Source organism: Rhopalosiphum padi, chromosome 3 (assembly GCF_020882245.1).
Source record: "Rhopalosiphum padi isolate XX-2018 chromosome 3, ASM2088224v1, whole genome shotgun sequence".
NCBI classification, from domain to species: domain Eukaryota; kingdom Metazoa; phylum Arthropoda; class Insecta; order Hemiptera; family Aphididae; genus Rhopalosiphum; species Rhopalosiphum padi.
Genome location: NC_083599.1, coordinates 69,958,666 through 69,978,576, shown reverse-complemented (window position 1 = coordinate 69,978,576; position 19,911 = coordinate 69,958,666). Strand labels below are relative to the sequence as shown.

Genomic DNA, 19,911 nt, shown 5'->3' with positions numbered 1-19,911 from the left:
TCATTATAACAACAGACGTCAGTTGAAAAATATAGGCTACGTACGCTGAAGTTCGATCATATTATTATCGTATTAAATTATGTGTCCATTATAATTCGACTGTTGTTTAATTAAATATAATGCATACGTCTTAATGTATAATAAATTAAGGCATTTCCGCTCTATATATAATGGAAATCGAATGTACATTTTCTTTTTCACCATTTAAGGGCATGTGATTTAAAGATACCACATTCCTTGGTGTTTCACAAAATACGTGATTTTTAATAATTGTTGCCGCCGTAACATTATAATCTAATAAAATAAAATAATATAATATAAATTATAATATACTATCGGTCACGGAGGAACAGCCGATCGACACTCAGTCACACACACACACACACACACAGACACACAGACACACAGACACACACACTATATATATACAGGAATTACGTATCGGCGTGATATCTGCCGCCGCCGGCTCACCACACCACGTATTTTAACACGGCCGTCGCAAATTTTGTCAATATTAATTATTTTGCAAATAATATTTAATTTAAATGCACAAATTGCCGTTTTTTATTATACTTTTTATATTTTATTGCGTGGGCGCTGATCACATTATCCAGTGGCGTATATAGGTTTTTTAAAAGGCCATGCAACACCAAAAAATAGACACCCACTTACAGAGCAAAGTGTGTTCTAAAAAATTTAATTTTTAGCTTCCCTAAAAATTAAAGTTATGACAACCCATGCAGCTGCATTATTTGAGACTATAGTCTTATATACGCCATTGCCCATATCTTTGTTAATATTTTCTATTTTATATACGTGTGCGCGAATTGCCACCCTCATATCGTATTAATATCACGTATATTATACTCAGCGTCATAATTATCCATTTATATTGTTGTAATTGTGTATTTTATTTTGTGTATTATAGGCATAGGTAGTGGCTGGCCAGCAGTTCACCCGGTTCACCAGATACCGAAAAAGCCGTGAGTTATTTTTTTACATTGTTATTATTACTATATTATTATACATTATTATTTATTACTGTCGAGCCAAAAGGGCTATCTTCCTAAATATTTAATTATTATTGTGGAGCCAGAGGGGCTTTTCTTTTCTATATTCTATATTAATTATACCAGGTTACTGCTCTGGGCGAATGTAAGTTCCTACACGAGACCTAGCAGGTAAACAAGATACATATGTTAGTTCCTACACGATAAAATAAGGTACATGTGTAAGTTCCTACACAGTAAAAAAACAGGTACATGTGTAAGTTCCTACACGGTAAAAAAAGGTACGCGTGCAAGTTCCTACACAAAGTATGTTATAAGTTATCAATCTAATATTAGTTATATCATATTCTAATACTGTCATAAATTTTAACCCTTTATTCTATATAATATATAATTCTTTATAATATTTAATAATTTACCTTATAAATATTATCAATTTAATAATTTTAAAAATAATAATTGTAATAATATAATAATAATTCGTCATTTATTGTAAAAAAAAATATACAAATAAGGCATTCTATATAATATTTAATAATTTTAAGTATTTTATAGACGTAGATTGATAATTTATAATATTCCTAGTGTAGGAACTTACACATGTACCTTTTTTTATCGTGTAGGAACTTACACAAGTACCTGTCTTTCGTCGTGTAGGAACTAACATAGATACCTGTATTCCGCCGTGTAGGAACTAACATACGTACCTTTTTTTTTTCGTGTAGGAACTTACACATTACATATGTAGGAATTAACGTATGTAATTGTCTACTTGTTACTCTCGTGTAGGAATTTACGATTCCCCGATAATCAGTAGCACCAGACTTGTTTTCCAAATCCCAAAAAGTGTTTTGATATTAACCGGGCCAAATGTCACAGTGTTGTGATAATTCTCTACGAGATCTGAACACTTTCAAACATAATATGTAGGCAGTGGCGTATCCAGGGGAGCGGCCACAGGGGCCATGCCCCCTCCTTGTAATATACCGTATTTACTATTTTTTTTGTTTTATGGATTTATATTTATTTGTATACATGAACGTATATTACAATATATCTTATACATTTTTAGACAGTGTGTGCCACCCCCCCCCCCCCCTAAAAAAATTCTGGATATGCCACTGCAAAAACATACGAAACGCTGGCACATATTATTTTATTCTACCATCTGCTGTATACAACAACCGTATATTTATTTCAAAAATTGTCTGTTTTGATATTATTATTTCATTTTTATTTTGATTATTGTATTACATAATGTTTTTTTTTTTGTATTTTATGAGTGTGAGATTTTAGATACGATTTTCATTTATTTCGATGATTTTTAAAACCATGTATTTATACAACAGCTAGCCGCCTAGCCAACTTTAGTTGGGCCAACATTTAAGGCTTTAGAGCACCAATTAACTTCATCAAATGACATAGTAACCATTAACTATAGGCTCAGATCATTTCGCAGGACCAATATTATAATATCGACGAAGTGCGAAAACTAGAGATATGTATACGCCGCCACTTGGAACTTTTGTCAACCAGCAAATGTCCCACGCTTGAAGAATTGCTGGCTGCTGCAATCGTTGCTCATTACTTAAATAATTTTGGATTTCACTTACGTTTCAGCTGACTGCAATACAGATATAGAGGTAAATAAATGTACTTTTTTTTATATATTTTTTTGATATCCCCGGTTCAATTTTCGCGTTTTATGATATTATTAATTTATGAATTTGATATATAAATAAATTCTTAATACATAAATATAGACGTATTTGCTGTGAGCATTTCTAAGTATAAATTCATAAATGAAGCACATAATAATGCACTCGCTTAATGTAATATATAAATATATTATATAGGTATAATATAGAACATAAATGCCGTACCATTGCGACGACCGACGCCAGTTGTTAAAAAAAGGTTATATACTGCACACTGCGATTCGATCATATTATTATCGTATTAAATGTGTGTATTAAAATCCCACTGTTATTACAATATAGGTATAGTGTCGTAGTGGTACCTCACCGAACCATACTTAATGTATAATAAACGAAGTCATTTCCGCTCTATTTATAATGGAAATCGAATGTACATTTTTGTTTATACCATAAGGGCATGCGATTTAAAGATATCACATTCCTTGGTGTTTCACACAAAACGTGATTTTTGATAATATTATATAAAATATCTGTCCTATCTGCGATATCGTTTCTACGGGTGTGTCACCAATAGATATGTATATATTCAATTCACAGTGGTCATTTGTTGTCTAGACGCGTTACAAATGATCAAAACGTATCAATAGATACGATGAGCATGATAAGATATATACGTATTATATTATTAAATCTATTATTGATTATTAATTTTGACCGGAAAAATTCATTATAAGACACCTACCTACTCATTGTTGTTATATAAACTGTAATAATATGCCCATTGGTGCCTATACAGAATGTTTATAAAAACGTCGTTTCTGCGACGCCACTGCAGACTTACTTAGTGAAAATATGTCACATAATACATCGGTCAAATACCACCCTGCTGTGATGGTCGATTTTCGAACACACAAAGTAATAATGCGTATACCATCTGTCCAGATGTGTAAATGTATACACAATACCTACATCCGGCCGTTAGTTTGACATTTTTCCTTAAAACTATATTTTTTTTGGCGTGTAGAAAAAATACAGACTGTTTATTCATTATACAGAATCAATACAGATATATATCCTGGACGTGTATTAAACACGCTATCGGTTTTTCGTTTAATTTAAAATCATATAAACTGTTAACACGGAATCGAAACAAGTTTTAATTTTTAAAGTATGTATAGCCTAGTGCGATTGTGTATAATATTAATATGTATATATAGTACATGTTTAAATGTATTTGATAATCAATAGCAACAGACTTGTTTTCCAAATCCTAAAAAGTATTTTGATATTAACTGGGCCAAAGGCCACCGTTAGGAGATAATTCTCTACGAGTTTTGAACGCTTTCGAACATAATATGTATAAGTAAACTGTGCACCACCGCATACGAAACGGTTGCACATATTATTTTATTCTACCATTTTCTGTATACAACAATCGTATTTATTTCGAAAATCGTCAGTTTTGATAGTATTCCATTATCAATTTAGGTTAATGACCTATCTAAGTGTCAGACACAACTCAAAGTCTGCTCTATACGTATTATTAATATTATATATATTATTAAAGTCTATAATAGGTGCCTATAGTTTTTATCAAACCACAAAAAACCGGTGAATATTATATTATTTTATTTTTTATTTTGAATTATGTATTGCATAGTGTTTTTTTTTTACGAGTGTGTGATTTTATAGTCGATTCGTGTTTATATTTCGATGATTTTTAAAACCATGTATCCATACAACAACTAGCCGTCTGGTCCACTCATCATGTTTAAGGCTTATTCGTGGACCAACACACTTTACTAACTAACACAGTGACACTATACAGGTTAAACTTACATTCGACATTAATTTCTCTAGGTATTCGACGATTTATTTGCCTTTCATATTAATTCTACACAACAACACGATATCAGCTAGTACTTGCATAAGAACTATAAGACAAATAGAAATCCTAATTGTAAATCATGCTAAAAAACCAGTGAAACCAGCCGTCATGTTTAAATTGATAATATTTACGAATATAAAATATTTTTTGATTGATCTTATTAATGTATAATATTTCACAAACAACTTTAAACCTCTTCACGTTCCTCAATTAAATTAGATTAAAAAGTATATTTACGTTCAATGAAATAGCAATTAGAAAATTTAGTACAAAGCTCTTTAAATTAATTATATTAAGTTATCGTTGGCTATTGCCATCTGGCATCTTTAGCACCGCTTAAATATTTTGTTATTTAATATAATCATAAGACTTTTACATTTTAATTATTGATTCCATATTTCCACAAGTACATAAGATTTTAAAATTTAAGGCCAAATTCCTCATAAGTTTTTCTTTTTAGAAATAAATAACAATGTTAAGCATAGATACATTTATTTTGTATGAGGGATATGCGTCATTTGGTCGCGCGTCAATTCGTCACAGTTATTTGGACGCCCGACAATTGTACGCGTACATTTCGCCGCACGTCATTTTGACGCATACTACATTTGGTCGCGCGTCAATTCGTCGCTTATCAATATTGGCGATAATTATTTGGCTATATGTATAGTTGTATAAGGTTAAGTAATGTATTAACAATTTAATATAAAATTCAATATTTAATAATTAGTATTTTTAACATTTAAATTATTATAATTTAATATACATATAATGAATGCCTAAATTGTTTCCATTAAATCTGAAACTGTTTTGATCGTATTAAAGAAAATCTACCTAGAACCAAATACAAAATAGAGGGCTGGTACAATAGACCAGCAATGTAAGTCTCGACATTTTTTTTTACCTGAAATAGTACAAGCTGTCCGGGGTTTTCATTTTTTCCGGGTGACCGACTGTACAAAGTGTCCTACAACCTATAGCTACAAATACGATGAGCATAATTACCAGATCTACCATCACCACTGCGGGGGCAAAAACAGCTAATCAAAAGATCGGCATCAGCATTTTTACGAGGTATACGTATTAATATGTTATCTGTTCGGACTGCCGACTCACATATTAATATATACATCTAACAATTCAACACGTTCGTTAATTTATGATTATTATTATTTATTATTAACCCGACAATTCATGCCAATGGTGCCAATGTGCCATACTTATAAATTAGTTGCTGTTTCGATCAAATTATGACTCGACACAATTTAATATCACACCATCACCTTATTATCAAGTAATTATAATAATTTATAATTTATATAATTATAAGTTGATATTATAATATCTTTAGTTTGTTTCTTGTTTTTTCTGTTAACGCTTCTACGTTTTAATAAATGTATACAATATGAAATAATATTATTATTAAACCGTCTCGTTGAGTTGTAGCGTGGGATGGGCCAAGTCGTTTTTTTCATGTTTCTATATAGTATATAAATTATGTGAACGAGGGTCAAAAATGAACGGACAAAAATATACGGATTCAATGTGTTGGAATTTGGAACTTGTCCTTGGGTTTACACGAAGCATTTGGCGGCGGCGACCAGTTATTTCCTCGATAGTCTTTGTTGAGGGGTGTACGACAACAAGACGCCGACTTGTAAATTATTGATGGAGAGGCAGAATACACTGACCGGTTTTTAGGGTGGGTACTTACGAGATCTACGCTGCACGTGCATCGGCTAGCGTGTATCTGACACATATATAATAAAACGAATAAACACGAAAACAACGCGCTGCGTGCACGAACACATGCACGCCGGCTTATAGGGACAATAGGGAGCCGGTGCCCAGCCATTTTCGAAAATAACACTAACGATTATAACAATAAATAATAATAGTAATAATACACCCCATGTGAACGTTTAACCGTCAGAATGATGGCACATAAAAATAATTCTTTACAATCTGCGCTTAAAGAAAATATTTAACCATAGTATATATTTAGTTATTATTACCTATCAATGGCTTATATATGGGGGTGCAGCACTTGTATCCCCTGGCAATATATAGCAGGTGCAAAGATGTACGTTTGCACCTGCTGGAATAAACTGAACTCCAAATTCGATAAAAATATAATTCTAAATTATTGTTTGATAAAAGATAATAATATAGTACTGAACAAATGATAAAAATATTAAATACATCACGTTACGTAATAATTATGTTATTATTAATCAACTATATTCGTAGGTAATACTATAGATAATTGTAAGTAAATAATTTATAATAAATATAAATAAATGTTCTTGTTGCCAAAAACATTTTTAACAATTCCTACGAATACTGCGTTGTGTGAAAGAAGCTTTTCGTGTTTACGGCGCTTAAAAACATATCTGCGAATAACAATTGGCCAAGAATGTTTCAGTAGTTTATCTTTGTTACAATTTGAAAAAAAAACTATTAAAAATAAATTTTCGTAGAGTAATAGAAGCCGCCTCCCCGTGATGCTCTCTGGGTTATGCCAAATGGCTTTTTTAAACTAATTTTGAGACAGTATTTTCCAAAATGTTAAACAAGAATGCAATTATTTTTAGGCGAAAAAAGGAAACTATTTTATCATTTTTGGTCGAAAAGAGGAAGGTCAATTTTGAAAATGATACTGCTGTCCGAAGACGATCAGTCAGTATATATATTACTAATAATATTTAATGATAAGTTTATATATTATTTATATAATTTGTATTACTAATATAGAAACTTATTTTACTATTACCTGGTATACAGTAGCTTGAATTATTTTTTTCCAAAAACATTTTATTTATTAAATTATCAATACTAACTAGTATAATATTGTATATAATGTATACATTTATATCATATACCTAACAATCTTTAATGTTTAACATTTTTGAGTCAATGTCGACTTTCTGTAGAACACTGAATGGATTTTAATATTTTTATAGATTATAGGTATGCATATTGCATGTCATTCATATCACTGTGAGTATATAAAATATAATAAATAATAATAATAAATAGGACAAATAGATGTAGCCGTTTAGTCGTTTAGACGTAAAAAAATATATGTATTCGTATAAATCAATAAAAATATTTGTAGTATCTAAAATTTAAAATAATATTATTATAACAGATCGATATTATCGGTATATAAAAAATTAATAGTTCTTTATAAATTATAAGACCATTGATATTATGTTCATAATATAACTATAATATTTCTCTGCATTAATATAATTTGTTAATCATTTTTTAATATAATAACATAAGATAATATAAATAACTATTTTGGACATTAAAAACTTTTTAGATATTTAATATATATTTTGGGCGTATTATATAATAAATGTTATTTGTAAAAATAACTATGTTTAATATTGTATTTTAATTGTTGGCGTGCCTATTATAATAATAATTAAAAATTTGTTTTCGATATTTTTAATTTTAATATTTTAAATGATAAAAAATTTGTATATTTAAATATTTTATATTCATTTTTGACGTATTTAATAATATAAATATTAAATTACTTATTATGTATTGACTAATTTATATTTTATATTTTTATATATATATTTTATTACGCCCAAACGGCTTATTGGCTATTATTATTATTGGTCATTTATCTCTATTCGTAAACAAGTATATACAAATGTCAAGTCTCCGCAAATAATATTTTTTAATTACAACACAATAACATTATTCTTCATTTATATTTATATTTATTTATATTTTATTTTGTTCTACATAGTTTATTTTTGTTTATTTGTTTATTTGTCTGTTTTCTTTACTTTTCATTGATTTTATTTTTTTATTTCTTATACTATTCATTATACACCATCATACTACATAAATAATAATAGGTACATCAAAAGTTAGGCAGATAATTACTTATGATCTTTGTAAATATATAATTGATTTATAAAACGTGCATATTTTAATATTTTGAATATCATTAGACTATATTCTAGCTAAAATTATTAAATAACCAACATATAAACCTGTAAACCAACTCTAAATTAAATGTATTATGTATTATGTATATGATTTACTGATTTAGAAAACTCCAATATCAGTAATATCACCAATACAAGGTACTTCGTCAGTGGTGAATTGGGCAAAACAATTTGTAATATAATTAATTAATTTTATATGTATTTTATCTATCTTTTTGGCAATAAATATTATCTCATCTTATATTATATAGGTACTTATAACTTTGACCAAAGTTAAATATCAAATTTCTATAAACATAAAAAGGTATAATATATTTGACTGTTTAAAAATAACATACATTTATACATTATTTATTATTTATATTTATTATTTAAGAACCTTATACTATATTTTCAAATTTTAGGTATGAATATAAATAATTTTTACGAATTTAAAATTAGAATATAATTTGTGTAGTTATTTAAGTATATTATATTTAGTAATATGTTTAGTTTAATACGACAATTTTGTTAGGTTACAAATACATCGATAATATTCTAAATAAATGTTAGATCTTAAGATAATTTTTCTAATTTATTTATTAATTTCTAAATATTATGCATTTGACATTACCCGTGGTTTTAAATTAATAAAAAATTTTGCAGCAATTTTTAATCACTCTATACTACCTTTAGTATTCGGTAACAATAATCAGACAATTCAATATTATGTCTTAATAGAGACGAAATATAGATTTAGAACGGTGTAGAACTGTAGAATGTAGATTACGGATGTATATCATAATAGACACGGTTTTACGGTGACATATTTATTTAATTTCAATTGCTGATAGTAGTTTAAAGTACTAGCTTTTAATTCAAATTCAATGAACAAATTAATAATGTTATTTTGATTACACGCAGTCAAATAGTACAGCCGGTAATTTTTAATTTAATACGGAATGAAATATATTTCTATATTATATTTTAATATTAAAATAGACAACAGAATCAATTAAGTGTGTATAAATATTTTTTTTTGTAAAATTAATCAATGTTATAAATAAATTGATGTTTGTCATCAATTTTATTTTTTTTTTAGAAAAATATTCTTAAAATTTCAATTTATTGTTGTTATAGGTACATATTACATATGGAGTAATGTTTTCGGTTAAATTATATGCAAGAATACATTATTATACTTAAATAATTAAAGTCATTACGACATAACATATATTTATTATTATTAATTTTATCATTAGGTTTGGCAAGTGATTATTTTTTAAAAAACAACATTCATTTATAATTTTGTGTTCCAAAGCAGAATACATTTCTGACGATTTCACATATACGTTGTTATATTACGTAGGCAGTAAGCATAGAATATTGTTGAAAAAAATAATTACCCCGTAGGTTTATACGAAGCTAATAATATTAATATGAATAATAATATTTACTATGAATCTTCGTTGAATTTAATAAGCTGCAACTGTATTGTTCGAAATAATAAAATTCATCATAATAAAATGGTATTGTGTTTTATTTATGTTTTATGAACGCACAACATTTGTTTTTTCAACGTACATTATCATCTAGATTGATTTATAGTAGCATGTGACTATGTGAACTGCCATATCTAACGCACGCCTTTTCCGTTGCTCCGTTAAAATACCACTGCAATTGTCCAAATTTTCTCAAATTTGGTTTGTAAAATCACAAATACAAAAAAAAAACTTTCTAATAATTTTTTTTTTATTATTTCTCATAAAATGTTTCTATAATTCTATTATTGTATAATGTAAATCGAGTAAATTTCCTAATTATTCCAAGTGTTATAATTATCGTACAGTTGTCGCGTTATCGCGAGCGAAGCGCAGCGGTGCGCGACCTTGTATATGAGATAAACATGCCACTATCGCTAAATGTAAAATCTAACTATAAAAATAAAAATTCTACTAATAAAATCAATAAAACCAATAAACAGTATTCTCGCCTAAACATACCTACAAATAATCCCAACCTGATACATCCACCCTCACCAAATAATTCAAATAGTCCAAATAACAATAGCTGTTTACAACATACCGAAAAAAGAAATCACTCAAGTTTCTCTGAACCTAACTATCCAAACATAAATAAGAGATATAAAACAGATATAAATAAAATTATTTATATAAAAATCGATTTTAAGTGCTATCACAAATCGAACAAATTGAAGCCAACACAATTACATCAAACCCAGATGCAGTTTTAAATAACCCAGAAACGAACCTCAACAAGAAAAAATTTCTCATAATAGTAAAAGGAGTTAAAGACTTAACATATTTATGTTCTGAGTTCATATAGACTTTGTTGGTCCTTAAGAATTTTTATTTAAATCATGCGTCAACAATCTTAACGTTCAAACGAAAAAACCAGAAACCTACAGAGCAATAATACAAATATTGTACACCAATTTAATCTTTGTGTAATGTACCTACATGATATGTAATACACGTTTATAGTTTATACGTATATTATTTTATGGATCGTTCGGTACACATTTTGTAATCTGTATATATTTTTGTAAAATTAAAAATTCGATCATTTTGAATAGCCTTATATTGAAATAAATGTAAATATATAAGGTTTTGTGATTTTCAGTGAAACACCTGTACGATACGGTTTGAATTGAAAGACGTAAGTTCCGACCGTTGCCGTATTATTAAAATCGATAATTTCTAAAGAAGGCGTTCCACACTCCCATAAATAAGTCGAAGGCTGACAGCAATACGTGAGATCAGCACATTTTCTCGGCTTAGTAGAAAAATTACTATTGTAACGCGCTGGCGACAACCTATCTCAATATATTTCCTGGCTTCCTGCAGTTTGTTTCATTTCTAAAACGAACTGTCCGCTGTCACCAATTCGTACGGCACTGTATAAAACATCAAAAGCAATAATAATACCTAAAATACGTTTAAAAGCTATATAGGACAAATACCTCCCACGAAGAAGGTTTTATACGCTGAAACTACAGAGATCAATTTATTTTACTTATCGCTGTATATGTAGGGTAGAATAAAGAAACGAGAAACCAAAGAAAACGACTAAGTGCACGTGTGTCGTCTACATAAATATATATATATGGTCTCTGACAGGGGATGCAGCTGTCCGCCTTTCTGACGCCGTACTGCGTACCGCGTTACTTTTGTTGAAAAAATATGTTGTCTGTTGAAATAGTATTATAATATAATCGTAGATAAAATCATTGTCGCCATCGTCCGAATCCGTAAATTTTTATATTGTAAAAGGTAAAATACTTGGCGGGTCTACATAACATCAGGCGCCAAGATTCTGTCGGTATACTTACTGCACTATAAAGTATATAATATATATAGGTGTTTTTTATACCTACCCGCTGGAATAAAAAAACTGTTTTTGTATTACCGTAGTAGTGATATTGTGATATACATAATACCATACTAACATTTTTACTACATGTCTTGTATAAATATATGCACATTTTATTTTGTAAATAAGTAAAAACACTAAACATTTTTGTAAATACATGTACACACTTTTTAGTTCACATGCATTTCTGTACTACACAATAAAATAGGGGCTGATTAAGTATAAAATATATTATTGTTGCATATCATTATAGTATCATTATAGCCATAATAAAAGCAGTGTACTTGTGCGTGGTATAAATCTTTTATGGGTAAAAAAATGTTTTGGTCATTTGTAAGATTTATACTGTCACACAACCAAAATCAACACCCTCCAAAAAATGTTTTAAACTCACAACTGGTTCGACACTCATATATACAGTTATAATAGTTATATGACACAGTGAGTACCATAAAAGCGCTTTCAAAATATTTTAATTTATACTGTGATTAAATAATAATAAAAAAAAGTTGGTAGATGTATGACTAAATAAATTTTAAACGCGATCGTAAATAATAAAATATAAGCATGTATACAATTAATTAAACCATTGAATTATTTCGAAACGATAATTAAAAAATACCGTTTGAAAAATACTTATTGTTTTAACTGATTTATTCTAACAGTATAACAAGTAATGGACTATATGTCTATATAATATTATGAAATCATATTATATTTTTATATTATATTATTAATTGGTAGCTTGACGATCAATAATGTAATACGTATAGTTACTAGTTGCCACTGGTACACGCCGATCAATGAGTATATAGCCTAAATAGGTTGAAATGATAAACGGCCGCGTTTAACACTTAGTCAACATTATACCTACTAAATGTAATGTCACTACACGAATTTTTTTTAACATAGTTTTTTTTTACTCGAAGTTATAACGAAGTGTTTTTGGTGTGATATTTTATACATATTATACATATAGTATATTGCGTGTCAGTGGCATACCTACAATGTTTGGCCAATATACCATAATAATGATGAATAGGGCTGGAATTTGTATGTAAATACATATTTTTACTAAAACATGATAAATTAAGTATTGCAAATGATAAATTCATTTCACGTGATTTGCAATAAAATAAAAAATATTTTATTTTACATATTTTTACATATTTCGTCATAAATATATATTTTAATATGATTTGTAAAATTTCAGCACTTTTTTTTACATATTTCGTACATTTTTACAATTTCGGTGGTTTAGTAGTATTATACATTTATACTTATATAATAGTACTCGTAAAAATTGTAATTGAATAATGCACATTACATATGTACATATTTTTGGTTTTTTATTAGTTTATTACATATAAATCCCAGCCCTAATGAATTTACATCGCGAAGTCGTGCATTTTCAGCCCATATTCCAAGTTTGTACATACATAATAATAATATAACGCAATTACGCAAACCTATTATAATCAGTGTTGTGACTTATCTAGATGATTATTTAATTATCTTTAATCTGTATCTAGAATTTAGATACATTTCTGTTGTATTATCTTTATCTTTATCTAGCTAAAAAAGTACTTATCCAATCCCAACACTGAATTTATAATGTATTATATATCTTAGAAAGTTCGTGTGAACGCTATACAGTCGTCAGTCACGCGTCGAGAAGATACGCGTTCCGTTTTTCGAAATATTTATATTTTATGAAAATATCTTTTCCAATACATCGTATATTGTCATATATATATATATATATATATAGACAAACATTCGACATTTGTCGTCTAGGTATCCGGTTTCGGGCATCAAACACCGTCGCCACCGCCGAAACTCCACCGTGCAGATGTAAGTGTGTTGGTGGGAGTGTTTGACTGTGTGCGTATGTCTGTTGTGTGTTTGCAGTGCTTAACGGGGAGGGGGGGGGGGTGAGTGGTTCGTCTAATAGGATTGCCGTTCGCTCGGTGCTCTGGTAGGCTCCTAGCCTAATGTGCTTTCGACGCGCAACCGGTGGTGGCAGCCACCACCACTGTCCACCACACCAACGCCGTAGAAGCCGCCGCCGCCGCCGCCGATAGGGCATAAAAGGGGGCGCGCAGGATTGTCGATCACCATTTCTGTCTCAACAGTCATCTTATTTTCCAGTTAAATTTTTACGTTTATAACAGGATGGCGTCCATGACAAGTTTATTTATCCTATTTGCACTCATTTTCCATATACAAGCAATTTCTAACGCACCTGAAGTATTTCCACAAACAAATCCAGGACAAGAGCTCCAAGATTCATCAGGTAAAAAATTATTATCTTTATCGTTTTAAAATATTTAATATTTATTTTTTTGTGCATTTATATTTTTATTTATTGTTAAGACTTATTAGTTATTAACTTTATCTTACCATTGCCAATAATGTTATTATTTAATTTTATTTTATTATTTTTAAATATTATGATTTTATTTTATATTTTATTAATTTTCTTTTAATTTTTATATTTTTTTCTACCGTGATTGTTACATTATACTGCATAAGTACTTTATACAATCTAATATTTCACTTTTTTACTTCACTAATAATAATGGTAAATTGGTAATAAAATGATATAATACATGCAGAGGATATTAGTTATAATATAGAATTGGTGATATTTAATTTAAGGCTTATATTATACTAAGTAGCAAAAAAATATTATTTAAATGCTTGAAAAAATGTAGGAAAATGGTTTATCTATTATAAAATTTTCAAATGGCTAGTTTTCCATCATATATACGAGACGAAAACGTAAATCAAAACAGCACATACATAATAGCAACATATATTTTTGGCTCAATCTAAGTTTCAATGTACAGCAGTATTTGGTTGTACTGTAATTTAAATTGTATTACTGTATTCATTCGTTTTCGCGTACTGTATTTACGTAGGTACCAAACAATTCTCATGAACAGTAAGAAGTGATATCTATGAAAAACCAACATGACGTAATAAATATATTATAAATTATATACAAATTTTACATATTATACACTATACTAACTAGTCTATCGCGTTAGCCATAAGAGCTCACTACCCGTGCTTTGTGCACAGCATAGGGCGATTACAAATCAATCAAGCGGTTTTGCGTCTAAAATCGGATACGAAATAAATACGGGAATGGGGATCGTTTTGTGATGAGATCCCCTTTTTAATTTTGCCTTAGAAGTACCTAAAATTTAAAGGGTTAGATTCGCGACAGAAAATTTGATAAAGAAAAAATTACTGATATAGGAATACAATCGTAAGCGGGTTAGTGTGTGGAACAAGTTCATCGAAGTAATTTGAATGTACATCGTAAATTTATTAATATCACGAAGCAGACAAGCAGTGAATCGACATACGCAGCGACGAGCAGTCTGGGGAGTAAAATTCGTTATGTCAGAGTACTTAGCAGTGGCGGATCCAAGGGAAGGGTAAAAGGGTAAATATCCCCCGGAGTTTACCAATTGCGCTTAAAATGACCTTTTAATATACCAATTGCGCTCTGTCTTTTTTGGGTCGGCATACCAATTGCGCTGTCTTTTTTGGATAGATAGACCAATTGCGCTCAGTTGTCTTCAGGGTTTATAACATTATTCTACATTACACCTAGTATTTAAAAATACTTTTATAAAAATATGTATTTTAAATAGATTTATAGGTACTATTATCAGCTTGTAGCTTGTCGTATTTTCCCGTAATTTCGTATACGTTTTGCTTTAAATTAAGTATATTTGAATTTGAATGTATATTAGTTAGCTATATTTAATTGTGTATATACATATGTAACTTTTTCCGCCGAGTAGTAACTTACATATGTCCATGTAAAAATAAGGAACCTAAAATATAAGTAGCGCAACTGGTCCATGCCCAATATCCCTCCCTTGAGCTTATTATACTTAAATTTTATAAATTTATAAAAGTATAAAAATGTTGTCATTGATGCTAGTACATTTTAAACAATAACGCCGCTGCCGTCTGAAATATTTCACTTGCATTGCACCTTGCGACTGTTAAACACGCGTATTTATTCGAATACACTTTTAAAACCGTTTGATCGACGTGAGCTTCACACATTATTAACCCATCTAATACACGGGCAACGCTGTGACGGAGCAGTTAGTATATAATATAAGTATAATAAATAATATAATTTGGTGTTTTAAAAAGGTAGGTTTAATTGATAAATTATATCTACAGATATACCTAACGCGGTAATATTTTTTACGGTGCTGCGATAACGAGGTCAGTTGCCCGAATCGTTGAACAACAATTTTGATGAATTAACAAAGTCGAAAAGTAATGCGTGACTTATAACATTCACTGTACCAGGTCGCTTTCGGAAGTCTCGATTAAAATAATCAAGCGTATTTTGACCGGTGCAATGATCGTCCGTATGACGACGATTCACTGCTGTCATAATAATATCTAAACATTATAAATACCTATCACCTAATCATCGTCTCGCTTAGACGACCATGTATGAAACCGCAATAACAATATTGTATAAACAAACAGTATAATATTCTTAAATTTAATGTGGTATTCGTTTTCTTGTGTGTATAGTACATGTGGATAAAAACAAAGATTACTGTCCACCATTTGGATCACCAGATGTACAATTTAAAGTAAAGGTGATAGGCACTTACGATCCACCGGCAGGTGGATGTGCTTCCATGCAACCAGACAGTGGCGATATTGTACCAGCGTTTAATTTGTGGCTGGGCGATCTCAAATATGGCATTGGAAGTTGCGAAGAAACGGGTACGTATAATGAATTATTATAATATTGTTACAGTACAATGCTGCGTTCGCAACTCCAGAAAGGTCTCCCTGTCTAAAATCATGTTTTTATTAGGGCATACGTAAACTGCGCCCAAATTTGTATCTTATGTTAAAAAAGGTATAATGTAAGCTGCGCCCCGTTTGTAAATTATACAAAACTTTTAACTTATTAAAGTAAATCTATGATTGTGTACTTTTTTGATCAAAATGTATATTTGTCCAAAACCATAGTATTTATAAAAATACCACTTTATCAAATAACTATTGCGGTATACAATAACTGATGATGATTATCACTACATCATATTTACTTTAATCAGTGAAGTCACAATGGCCGAACAATGCGTATCACAGCGCGAAAAGAGCTTAAAAATAATTTCAAAATTTAAATTTCCTAAAATAAATCGGCATCTAAGTTCAGGTGAGGTTAAGTGACGATGTACTGTCAAAAACGGTAGGTGATGACGATAGAATCGCTGAACAACAAAATTTAAACCATAACCACGAATCATTAAATGACCAAAACCTTCAGAAATAATTCGTGACTGGTATGGTGAAACGCAAGGCAACCAAAGATATATGCACCTAATTTTATTTTATTAACTATTCATATTAAAAATATGGCTGTAATAAACCAAGTAAAAAATTATTAAATTAATTAATTAGAAATTGTAATTTTTTTTACTTTTGCAAAAATATAGCTCTTAATTTTTAAAATTTTATCAGCCGCAGTTTACATGTCACCTTTGTTTACTTGATAAAAACTCGGGCGCAGTTTACATGTGTGATTTTGTGTTTACTTGTACCTTATTGGGTGCAGTCTTAGTATATTCTCAGTAGCTCCCCCCCATACTATTATTCCATGTTGGCAAATCGAATAAATCGATTGATATAAAGATAATAGTATACATTTCTTTATATCAATCTAATACATACATTATTTTATAAGTATTTTAAAAGTATTTATAACATTTTTTATGCGAATACTAGTATTAGTGTTTTAATACATTTTTAAAAGTATTTTTTACAAGACTTCTCATTACTCATATATTTGTTTTGTTCTAGTACTTGATGCAGATATGCACCACTACGTGTTTAAGTGTTTATCAAAACAACCATTCGTAGAATATGAATATATTAAAGGTTGGTATGTTCAACTATACAACAAAGGTGCCAAAAAAAATAACTACAGATGTAGCGTGAGTATACTATGTTTACACATACCTTACAGACAGTGTTGTACAAAGATAACCAAAAAATTAACTAGATAAGATAACAGACAATCCATTGAAAAATTATCTAGATAAGATAATAGATCATTTTAAAAAGTTTCACAGTTTAAAGCATGCAAAAATTGTAAAATGGAAATTTTGTTATAAATCAAATAATATAAAGTATTAGGATTTAGGTTACCTATGTCATTATGATTTATTTTCTTTAAAATTATCTTTATTTATTTTACTTATATTAAGAGACAAAATAAGAACAAAGTAGGTACTTTTGTTTATTGTTTAAACATAAAAATTATATTATTAAACTATTTTTTTTAAAGATATTGAGTTTTAATCAGTTTAAAATACCTTATAGTATAAGGTAACTTGTAAGTGATATCGAATAAAAATAAAATAAAAACTTAACTAAAAAAAATCACAAAGAAAAAATTTAATTATCTAGATAATTTATCTCAGATAACCATTTTATTTAAATAGATGAGATAGAAAAATAATTAAAATTATTTTTATCTAAATAAGATAAAAAGATAAATATTTTAATCTACATAATTTATCTAGATAATGCACAACACTGCTTACAGATTCGATTAATAAATTAGAGATTTTTATTTAATATTAGGGGTTAATCTATTTTTATCTTTTTGTCCACTTACTGCAGTTGTATAAAATACTCAATGATGAACTACGATCAATCAAGATGGTGGTTAGTGGAGACGAATGGTGTGATGGTCTGCCACAGATGTTGGAAAGTGAAGAAGACGCAGGACCTAATAGAAATGCTTCGATAGGTTCTTTTGGTCTTTTATTTACTAAGAATGTGGTACATCCATTACCATCACAGGATGTCAAAAGATGGTCAGGGATAAAAGACGGTAAATAAAGGTTTGTGTGTGTAAGCCAACGATTATAAAACCTAATAATTTGTTTTTGCGAAAGGTATTGTTGTACTGTATTTTTTTTTTTTAATTTAATAACTGATGTACACTATCTACTATAAAAGTTAAATAAACTAAAATATTATCATATTATGATTATTTTGATTTTATGTGTACCTAATTATAATAGTTTTTTTTTTATAGTATACTCTATAATTTTAATAATAAATTTAATAATATTTTACTATCAATAACACCTAATTGATTTTTTTTTTTTTTTGATATTATGTTCTTATCAGTGGCGTGTCAAGCATGAAATAATTAGGTAAGCCAGTTTTATTTGTAGTGTGTAAGTGTGTTTATATTGTTTATAATTATTAGGAAAGATTTGTCCTATAAAATGGAATATGGGTATGATAATATTCATATAATAATTATTCATAATAATATTAAAAGTAACATTTTTATTTTTGATTAAAAAAAAACCAGTAAAATAAAAATTGTGTAGGCCCGGGCCTAGTCGGCCTACCCTGTAAACACGCCACTGGTTTTTATATCATGCAATTAATATTTATTAAATAATTGTTTTAATTATTATATTAGTATATTAACAATATAATATTTTTATTCAACAATACCTAACTGATTATTAAGGAATTAAAAAAAAATTAAAAAATTACACTGCTGAGAAATTAAACCAAACTTTGTTATTCAATATATCCCGGCCGATTCAACGCGGCGACAACGGAGAAGCGATTACTCTACGAGTATACCATATATAAGATATATATAAAATTGTACATAATCTATAATTGTTGTTTGTTTTAAATGTTCCATTGCAAATCTTCGTCTATTTGGTGTTAATACGTAATATATTTAAGTAGGTATCTTTACTCCGTATAACCATATTAAATTCTTAACAATTAATAAGTAATAATTTGATAAATACAGATGATAATCAAACTTATTTCAGATTCGGTTAATAAAATATATATTTCTCAGCATTTTGTATCAAAAGCCGACAAATTCGCGCTTAAAAACAGAAAAAACACAAATAATGCAATTATATGCAAAATAAAATTTTGATATTTTGAATATAGAT

The 19,911-nt window shown here is 28.8% G+C and overlaps 1 protein-coding gene across 1 annotated transcript; it reads left to right on the top strand.

The window, feature by feature from the left end:
• The first annotated feature begins 14,045 nt into the window (after window positions 1-14,045).
• LOC132927981 (uncharacterized) lies at window positions 14,046-18,872 on the top strand. Its single transcript, XM_060992533.1, has 4 exons — window positions 14,046-14,198; window positions 16,484-16,681; window positions 17,768-17,901; window positions 18,593-18,872. Exons 1-4 carry the CDS (start codon window positions 14,078-14,080, stop codon window positions 18,812-18,814), a joined length of 675 nt encoding a protein of 224 aa, XP_060848516.1. The 5' UTR covers window positions 14,046-14,077; the 3' UTR covers window positions 18,815-18,872.
• The last annotated feature ends 1,039 nt before the right edge of the window (window positions 18,873-19,911 follow it).

Bases quoted from the DNA above. Each gene is read 5' to 3' on its own strand.
- LOC132927981 (XM_060992533.1), top strand. From the start codon at position 14,078: ATGGCGTCCATGACAAGTTTATTTATCCTATTTGCACTCATTTTCCAT. The intron at 16,682-17,767 runs GTACGTATAATG...GTTTTGTTCTAG, and splicing joins TGGAAGTTGCGAAGAAACGG to TACTTGATGCAGATATGCAC. The intron at 17,902-18,592 runs GTGAGTATACTA...CACTTACTGCAG, and splicing joins AAAATAACTACAGATGTAGC to TTGTATAAAATACTCAATGA.